The sequence below is a fragment of the Balaenoptera musculus genome, chromosome 9 (assembly GCF_009873245.2).
Source record: "Balaenoptera musculus isolate JJ_BM4_2016_0621 chromosome 9, mBalMus1.pri.v3, whole genome shotgun sequence".
NCBI lineage: Eukaryota > Metazoa > Chordata > Mammalia > Artiodactyla > Balaenopteridae > Balaenoptera > Balaenoptera musculus.
In genome coordinates this window covers 25246769-25257021 of record NC_045793.1, presented here as the reverse complement: position 1 = coordinate 25257021, position 10253 = coordinate 25246769, and the positions used below count along the sequence as shown (strand labels likewise).

The 10253-nt window shown below is 34.2% G+C and overlaps 1 protein-coding gene across 2 annotated transcripts in view; it reads right to left on the bottom strand.

Moving 5' to 3' along the window:
* Positions 1-4013: 4013 nt before the first annotated feature.
* The window catches only part of ZNF800 (zinc finger protein 800), a 28379-nt gene continuing 22139 nt past the window's right edge, over positions 4014-10253 (bottom strand). Inside the window, exons 5-6 of one of the 2 annotated variants that reach the window (XM_036863208.1) lie at positions 7035-8727; positions 4014-5789 (exon numbers count right to left, since the gene is read on the bottom strand). In XM_036863208.1, coding sequence (XP_036719103.1) covers position 5789; positions 7035-8727 — 1694 coding nt within the window. In that variant the 3' untranslated portion in view covers positions 4014-5788. Of the gene's footprint in view, positions 8728-10253 lie in introns of both variants that reach the window. The other variant, XM_036863207.1, reaches the window with a different exon arrangement.

The following is a 10253-nucleotide window of genomic DNA, read 5'->3' as shown; positions in this document are numbered from 1 at the left end:
TGTTGCAAATTAACCCTAGACACAAACATTTCTAAAATCGTCATCTTATGGTTAAAAAAAACAAGATCAAGAACAGGGAGATGTGCGGGTAAACCCTGTTGGTAGATAATTTAACAGTACTTGGGCCTCAACTGAAATGTGGAGTACTGCCACTAATGACTACCATTGGCAAGACTTTTGAAAAGTACCATTTCTTCTTACTTCTTCATGACACATTCACCAAAGAAATTCCTGACTTAGCCCAAATCATGCTCTCCTGAAGAATCCACTCTTTCCACAACCAAATGCTTGCTTTCAAATAGTAATGCATATCTACTTTAGTTTCATAGAAATATTTCAACTATGTTACTCAGTTAATATTTGCTCCATGTCAATATTTTACACATGACCAAAACCAAAATATTGTGTGATAGAACAGATACTAAGAGAATTTTAAGATAGATGGGTTGTCCTAAGGAGTAATGATAAAAACAAAGCCTAACTTACAATGAATGTGCTTAAAACTACCTAATACCTTTTCAAGATAAATGAAAAACTTGAGTAGGAATGATAAACTAGTAATAGCTGCTTAGAAGAAAATTGGTGGCAAATAATAATATAGTTGGTTGTCCTCATTTCCCAGTTAAACACAAAAGCAGCAGTTAAAATCTGGTGCGTAGCAATAAACTCTCTTCTAATGCACACATTTCCATTTAAACTTAACTTTACAAGGTAATAAAAAATTGCACAGTTATACTGTGAAAATTACTTATAGTAATCGTATCTAGCATTTATTGTAACATGACAAGGACCACCCTGTTTTACATGTATTTTTCATTTTCTCCTCAGAACAACCTTATCAGGTAAGAAATATTATTCTCATTTTATAAATGAGGTTAACTAGGATACAGAATGCTTAAGTAACTTAACTTGCCCAAGGTCACACAGGAAATAATTTGTGGATACAAAAATTTCACCAACGAATCTAGCTCCAGATCATTACACCAAACTGCCAACAAGTAATGTAGTGACTGTACTTTGCAAATGATAAAATCTGCAAATATAAGGTGCACTGATGAAGGGAACATGCTTTGTGGTCAGACTTAGTGTCAAGTCTCAATTCTGTAATTTACTAGCTGTGTGAACTTGAGTAAACCACTAAACTTCCCTAAGCTTCAATTTCTCTGTTCTGTAAAGTGGGCACAATGAAGGGACAGTTCTTACTCCATAGGGTTGTTGGTGGATTACGGGCATCATGCATATAAAGGATTAGCAGAGCGCTTGGTATATAGTAAGCACTCTATACACGCTAATTACTATCAACTAATACTAAGAATTCTCTTTATTATCATAAACTCTCATTTTAGTACTGATGGCACTTTCTAAAATAAATTAAATCTATCAATATTGAGATAATAAAAGTTTAGGAAAGTAAGACCCAAAAGCCTCAAAGTATATGACAGCACAATTCAGATGGAAAAGGCTACTACTTACTTTAACATCATTATCAAACATTTATTTAAAGTGCCTGGATATACATGAAAACGTGCTGGGCACTAAACAAAATTATCAAGACATAGTCCCTGACTTCAAAAATACACAATCAAGCAAATTAATTCTGCTGAGTGGGCACAAACAGCAAAACCTCCAACTCCGGGCACTTTCTGAACCAGATGCACCTATGGTGCTCATTAAGTTCCCCTCTGTTTGTAGTGGTTAACGTATGTAGAGAAAGAAGCTTCAAAATAAATAATAAACCTGACAAGTGTAGAATGATAAAGATTCAGGAAGAAATGAGCTGTCTTTCCACCCTCTTACCTTCTCAAAAAAATGTTTTAGCTATCTTGGTACTAATGATCTCTGTTAATTAACCAGAAGAGAAAAAAGGAAAGATAAAAGCTAGAAGCTCAGAACTGAGGTCAAAGAAAAAGAGTACAGAAACAAATTATAAGAGAAGGAATGAATTTGGAAAGTTAGAAAAGCCAAAATAATTGTAGGTGACTTTAAGTGAAACACATTTTATTCTGCAGTCTATCATGTGCTTAATGCCTTAGAAACCAAACAACAGCCGTACTTAAGATTGCTGATCCTTACTCCTTTTCAATCTTGAGGTTTCCGCTAGCTCTTGAAGTCAGAGAAGAGAAAAATAGCATGGAGTACAGAAGGATTCTGTCTAACACCACAGCCAACATCATGCTGCCCATATCTTAGAGCTCGGCCACTGATCAACTACGAGACTGTGTCTGAATCATAATCCTGATAATCTAAGGATTCCATTAGAAAAGTAAATTCTAAAACTCCTAACTAGAATATTTCCAAGGGCCACTACAGGAAACCTGGAGACCTAATTTCTAAAGTTTTAGAAGCATTTCAAATCTCATTTTCAGTAGTCACGCTATTTGAAGAGATCTTCTACAACTTCACAGCAGGAAATGATATTCACTTGTGCTTCTATCTCCATACCTACTTGCCATAATACCTACTGGGAAACTCTTCTTTCTATACCTGCAGCCTCAAACCGTAGCAAAACCACAAAACTCCCCACTACTGCATCCACAGGCTCTTTAAAGCAAACTGAGGAGAACAGCCTACTGACCATAAGGCAATGTAACAAATACATATTCCTAAAAAATGTGAAGGTACTTTTCAACAATACAAGCAATCTGTGTCAACCGAAAATTTGGCTCATAAATATATATATATATATATATATATATATATATATATATAAATAAAACTAGGCTAAAAATTAAGGATGGATAATTTATATATTGTTCAAGAATGTATACATTCAAGGTTTTCTTCTTGAAGTAGGGAGTAAAGAGGGGAAAGAGACATGAACCCCAAAAATGGTTATTGTGCATTCAAGGTATATCTGCATGTTATAATCAACACCTGCTTAGGGAATTCCCTGGCAGTCCAGTGGCTAGAACTCCGTACTCTCACTGCCGAAGGCCAGGGTTCGATCCCTGATCGGGGAACTAAAATCCCACAAGCTGGGCAGCGTGGCCAAAAGAAACAAAACAAAACCAAAAACACCTTAGTGTCAGCCATACTTCATCCAGCTTTTGCTTGCACTATACAAACTTATGAAGTGCAAGCCATACCTTTTACTGTTTCTCCTCTTCCACCAAATTTAGGAATAAAAGGTATCTTCAGGAAGGAAGATGATTTGAATTCTATAGAAGAACTCTCAATTGATCAAATTGCAGCAAAAGTGAATGTAATTTGTAGCCAGAAATAGGTCTTAATATAAAATAAGGAGTTTCTGATGGTTCTTTACCTGCTTCACTACTCCCCCCAACGACAACAAAAAGTATTATAAATACTTGCTTATACAGCCTGTGTGCAGAAAAGCTTCTGGCACAAATTTCTTAGGCCTCTTCTCAAGAGCCTCAAGCCTGATCCTCTGAGATGACAAACCTCAAGAGTCAAAATAAAACCAAAAAGGATGAAGACCAGAAAGGAATAGGAAGAACAAAGAATTTCTAATCACTTCTTACTTGTTCATTCTACTTAACTGGTCCTAGTTTAGTCTCTAACTCCTATGTTTCCCATGATCCATTAATTTGGCTATTATGATAAAATATTTTTAATCTCTCTCTAGGCCCTTCTAATTTAGACAAGTCCTGACATAATGCTATTTTTTTCTCTATGACCCAGATGAAATATTTTTATAGTCCTTGGAACCCTTGATGCCCCCTCCTAAATTCCTGCTCTGTGGCTCTAAAGTTACAACAGTGGAGACAAACTGTATGTGAAACGTCCTGTGGAAACAGGTGAGTGGAGTAAGGGTACTGCAGCAATTGGGCTCTCCTCCACCAACATCAGGATATTTCTCTTTCTTCCCTACAGTATTTAACAAGTAAAGCAGAAAGGAAAAGGCTGGCATACACACGAGAGGCTGCAGCAAAGAGCTACCCCAAGCTTTTTAGGAATCCTCATATCTTTCCACTTGTCATAGGTACCTAAGTCTGGAAAATATCTTTGGAATATGTCTTGTGTGTAGGAATGCATAAAAGATAACACCTTGCAAAAGTCAAACATACAGGTTTAATAATGTGCAACTAACGAAGATGGTTTATAAATGAAATAACACCTACACATTTAGTTCCCTAAATATATTACACTATTAATCATTAAAGTTAGACCTATAAGTACAAGTTTTCCATATGTGGAAAAGTAAATCTGTTTTTAAATTAAAGAGAAATTATCACTCTAATTCTTAAAAATAAAACTATCAGGATAAATTTCAAGTGTAGCTGCTCATAGTCACTGAATAAATTTAAATTTGATAATAAAACATTTAAGTTTCAACCAATGCACCTTCGTTGAAGCACATTTAGCTGAAATAACTTCGAGTCTGGTTTATTTCCATCACATATAGTACATTTTTCCAACAAGAGCATGTACATTCAATATAGAACATTTCCAGCAACAGTTACAGTCTTTCTAGTTTCCTTTCACAGTATATTTTAGTGCAAAGCACTGGGAAGGGTAAATGTTTTTCTAGCTATGAAAGCATTTTATTATGACCTTGTGGATCTTCAACATTTTAAAATTTTATACAAAAAGTATATAGATGGACAGGGTCCCTCCTAAGTACAGGATGAACCTATATAAAAACATGGTATATTCTCTGCTGTACCTTTTAAAATTATAATTTGACAAAAATTACTAAAAAATAAAATATTCCCTAAAAAGTATAAAATATTGATACACAAAAACCTGCCCAGTATTTCATTAAAGATAGATGTACTTCTGTTTTCCCTAAAATCTTGATTACAAAAATGGACAAAAATTCATTATTTTCTAAATTTTACAGTAGGGATCAAATATTATCTAAAGTGGTCATTTAAGATTTTACTTGGGAGAGAAAAAGAATCAGGGTTTACACCCCGATCTTCCTTTTTTAGTAATATTTAAAGAAATAAACTAGTATTATAAGAAGTGGTTGTGCAGGGATTGTCTGCATCCATAAAATAGCAGTAAGCTATCTATTACCTTCATATTAACATTAGTAAATGTGTGGTCTTTTAAAAAAAACTGAAAAATTAAGTTGCATCTATCATTAAAGTGCTTTGTATGAAACTTAAAGAAAAATAGGGGAATGTTTAATTTTCATAAAAACCTCAGATGTTTACAAATGAAGAATGTGATGATCCATGGATGAAAATGAACCGGAAGTTTCCTGTAGTATATATTTTAGAATGAAATTTTCAAACATTTAAGTGCTATAGAACAAGTTAGAAATAAATGGATGTAAAAATAATTACAAATATTTAGTAGGCTAAATATTTATAATGTGTTGAGATTTGTCTTTTGGTCCTAACATACGCTCACTAGGAAATTATATATCTGTACAATCCAGATAAAAATTCTGCCAAATAAAGTGGAACAAAACTAAAATCGCTAACATATAAAGTCTTTGTTAATTAAAAATCACCAGTGGTGATATTTTCTTCAGGTTGTTGATCACTTAATCAACAAACTGCTGGAAAACAAAATTTGCAACATTTTTGTAGAAACTGTAGACCAAACGCACAGGGGTGGTTAGCTGATGGACTGGGATGACAATACAAAATGTCACAGCTACTTGAAAGTGCTGGAAGAGGCAGTGCCTTAGAAACAAGTGGTTAGATGGTTATTATTTTAGTCAGAAAACAGCAGTTACAGTCATATATTTATCAAATTTTTTTCTTTTTTTTTCCTCATAGTACCATTTGAAGATGTTTAGTGGTTCTAACACCAATTTAAAGTCTTTCCACAAAAATGAACTCCAAACCTTTTCGTACATCACTTGAAGTTATCTGAGGAGAAATGGGAATAAATGAACACTTTTGAGTTTACCAATAAAACCTTATTTTCAAAATAATACAATAGTAAGTGACTTCTAAAGGATGGTTTCATCTCAAGTTTTCCACACAAATAAAAAAATGTGTGATAATCAAACCACAACATTTAACCTACTCAGCACTCAAACTAAGTATACTGCTTTAGAACCTGAATCCAAAACTAATTTAATACTAATTAAATATATTAAATGCATTAATACAAGGGACACAGGTACTGAAGGTAAACTTTTAAAATACAGACAGACTTGCAAAAACAAGTATAGGGAGTCTACTCCTTATCTTATATTGCTTTTTAAAAATCTACATTTGTTCCAAAACCCTCTAAAAAACTAATATTTTTTTCTTTCTTCCCAATAGGAAGTTTATTTTTCTTGCAACACACAACCCCAGGAGAAAAAAAAAAAACAAAAAAAAAAAAACAAAAAACCTCCTTAATAATATTACCTATGTTGAAATGATCACCAAAACTTTATTTAAACAAAAAGGTAAAAATAAGAGGATCAGGGACCTAAACAATCACTTTTTCCAAAGATCAAAACTAAAAAACAGGAACTAACACATACTCCCAAGGAGAAGGAAAAATAAACCCAAACTTTTGTTTATCAAGTTTCCCCCTTTGCCTGGAAGCACTATGTTAAACGTAAATAATAAATGCTAATTGTTCTAAATTCAATTTGGGGATTGTTTTTTCTGAGTGCAGCACTTTATTTAGCCGTCACAGATTAATTTAACAATAATTACAGTGCCTCAAAAGACTTTTTTCCTATAATTATCGCCTTCACAAATTCATTCTAATATACTTAACTTCCTACAATGTATTAATTAGTAGACTAAGTCACTGAATCAAATTAAACCTGTGCAAAGTTAGTTAAACAGAAGACTTCTATTGTAAACACAAGCCAATATAAATGTATATATTTTACAACATTGAGAGGAAATCACTGACCCTGTGCCATCTACCTATAACTATATTGCATTGTCCTGTGGAAGATAAGTTCTGAAGTTAACTTTTGTTCCCAAGCCACTGGAATAAAGGTCACTGAAGAGGTAAATGCGATATGCACATTACTCTTGCAGTTCCCACTGCCGTAAGATACATGGAAGCAAATGTGTTAAAATGGAACCAGCTATAAATTATGGTCAAATGATTTTTTTAGTTCGATGGGGGGAAAAAAGCAAAACTCTGTAACTGTTCCTCACCAGACAAGAGCCTTAGATCTTGTACTTCGGCCTTTGGTTTTGTTTCCTTCAGGTGAATTGGAAGCATTTGCCTTATGAGTTTTCTTATGATGTTCAAGATAAGTCTTTTTGGCAAATGCCTTTCCACATTTATTGCATCTGTGAAGAGAAAAGTTTTTCGTGACTTTTACTTCAATACCAACATCAGCTACTTCATACTTTTTACTAGGAGAGTTAGAAGTGCCATCATGTTTTGAATCACTATGTTTTGCTTCGTCTCTTGAAGGGCCTCTTTTTGCCACTTTATTTAGAACAAAATCAATGGGCTTTTTTATAGCTCTGATCTCTAAACTGGCTGTTATTTTCCCAAGATAACGGGATGACTTTTTATGAACCACAGTTATATGTCGTATCACATCGCGCTTCCGACGAGTTTCATAAGTGCAAAGAGGACACTTGTAGAATTTAACATAAATGTTATTCCCATCTGTGTGCAATTCAATGTGTTTAGTCAAGTTCTGTTTGGAAGTAAACTGACGTTTACAAAGTTTACAGTAAAGTTGCTTAAAGTCAAAGCCAGCTGAAAGTTTTGGTTTCCTGGTTTTTTGCTGGCCACCTGCAGCAGACGGACTAGTTGATTTAGGGCTTTCAGAGTCTTGTTTAACTTTATTTTTCTGTGCTGCCGGTGCGTTCTTTTTTTCATTTGAATGATTTGTTCCCTTTAATTCATTCTGTGGAGAATGGATAATGGAAGGGGGTGAAGATTCTACAGAATCTGCTGGTTCAACTTTAACTTTTATTTCTGAACTGTTGGCAGTATTACTGGGGCCTTTCTCTCTTTTAGAGTTTGTTCCAGAAAGAGTTATCTTGTGGACAATTTGCATATGTCTTTTAAGCATTATTTGTGAACTATATTTCCTCTTGCAAAGGAGGCATTTGCATGCAGTTAAATTGTATTCAGCCTTTGAAGACGACTTTTGTTTTCGAGCCTTAAAAGATTTTTTAGGAGAAACAGAATCCAGGAACAAAGGTTGCCCAGGCTTTGTTGCTATATCAGGAGTAATTGAATCCCTCCTTAGTCCTCTATGAACTTCATCAAAATGCCTCCTTACATTCGCTTTTGTAGCAAATGATTTACAACATACTGGACAACTCCTACTTAGTGGAACTAGAACATTCTTACTGCGTCCTTTAGAGGATTGGTTTGGATTCTTTCGTGTTTCAATGTACTTTTTTAGTTCTTCCATTTTTTTCTTGTGTACTTTTCGAATGTGACGACGAACACCTCGTCTGGAATTGAATTCTTTTCTACAAAGACAACATATCAACTGGTGACCAAAATCAGAATTGTCAGAAGTTTCCAAGTCAGCCTGTGATTCCTGCAGTTGTTCATCAGATGTAGGTGCAACTTCATCTGCAACAATTTCAACAGGAGGGGGCTCTACAGTTTCCACCTCTGTGTCTGTAACTGGAACTGTTTTAGACTGTTCAGTGCTAGTTTCCTGTATTTGAACTTCAGGCTGTTCAGGAGTACTGCTTGACTCTGTGACTTCAGTAGGATTATCAGTCCTTGAAATATATTGAAACACTGCATTCTGATTAGTTTCTATGGGTTCTAGCTTAATAATGTATTCTCGCTTGTCCACACTTGGATATATGGCTTCTAGGAGATCATTTATGGCTTGGCTTTGTTTATCATTTACATCAGGAAGGTCTGTTAAGGAAAAAACAACATTTTAATCTGAAATAATTAGCCTGCTCTAGCCCTCTAATATTTTTAAATGTATTATGAACTTCTATCTTAAAATTTATTATATTACTGGTTTGCATTTATTTTTACAAGAGCATTATCTACTTTTCAGTATCTTATGAGTATAAAAACAAGTATTAATTAAATTAAAATTTGCTTTAATTTACAATCTCATCATGGTACACAAATGTTAAGGACTAGATGGAATCTGAAGAGCTACTTCCAATAAGGGCGCTTAATATAAAATATTTAAGCACATGGGTATCCTAAACAATAAAAATAATATTTCATATTTTTAGGCTAGCAAAGGCAAATCAAAGTTCTCATAACCCAAGATGGATAAAACACCATGAAGAATGTTACTACATATAAAAATAATTTTTTTTTTAGAAAACATAACAACATTCCTATTAACTTAATCCATAATAAATAATCTCGTCTAATTGTATAGGGACATTTGAACATCTTATGGAAAACGAAAAAGATTTCTAGGAAAATATATAAACATGAATGACAGGATGTATAGAAGTGTTTGCTAAATTCAGTCCTATTACATGTCTTCTTAACATGGCAACCTATTAAAACAAATGATTAAAAACTACAGATTAACTCCAAAAACAGAGCCAGTTTTATTTATCTGTGCAATAATTACACCGTCTGTAGGCAACCTAATATTCCTATTGTAACAGAATGGTCTAACACTGGTTATGTTTCTACATACAATGTTAAAATCTAGCTACAAATATAGCATCAAATCTGGTATCTAATTATAAATCAAGAAATGACGGGCTTCCCTGGCGGCGCAGTGGTTGAGAATCTGCCTGCCAATGCAGGGGACACGGGTTCGAGCCCTGGTCTGGGAAGATCCCATAGGCCGCGGAGCAACTGGGCCCGTGAGCCACAACTACTGAGCCTGCGCGTCTGGAGCCTGTGCTCCACAACAAGAGAGGCCGCGACAGTGAGAGGCCCGCGCACCGCGATGAAGAGTGGCCCCCACTTGCCACAACTGGAGAAAGCCCACGCACAGAAACGAAGACCCAGCACAGCCAAAAATAAATAAATAAATTAATTAATTAATTAAATTAAATTAAAAAAAAAACAGAGTAACTAAAAATGCAAACATTCTAGGGGGAGACGTCACATTAAACCTTGTTGACGTCACTTATACCCCAGAGTGAATTATTTAAAAAAAAAAAAAAAAAAAAAAAGAAATGATTCATCATAGCTCTTCTAGTCTACTAATCTTTCTTTTTCAAATGGATAAAGTGGTATCTATAAGAAGAATTATACTTTCACAGAAGTATTTCTAGAATAAGTATTGCAGAAGAGTGCACAACAATACAGCAAATCCATTTATCTATTTCCCTCTAAAATTCAACTAAACTTTAGTTCACACCAAAAAATAACAAAGAATAACTACCAGAAAATTAAATTCCTACTAGTTCTTTAATTAAAAGGTTAGATTTGAAACTAATCTCTATAGCCTACCT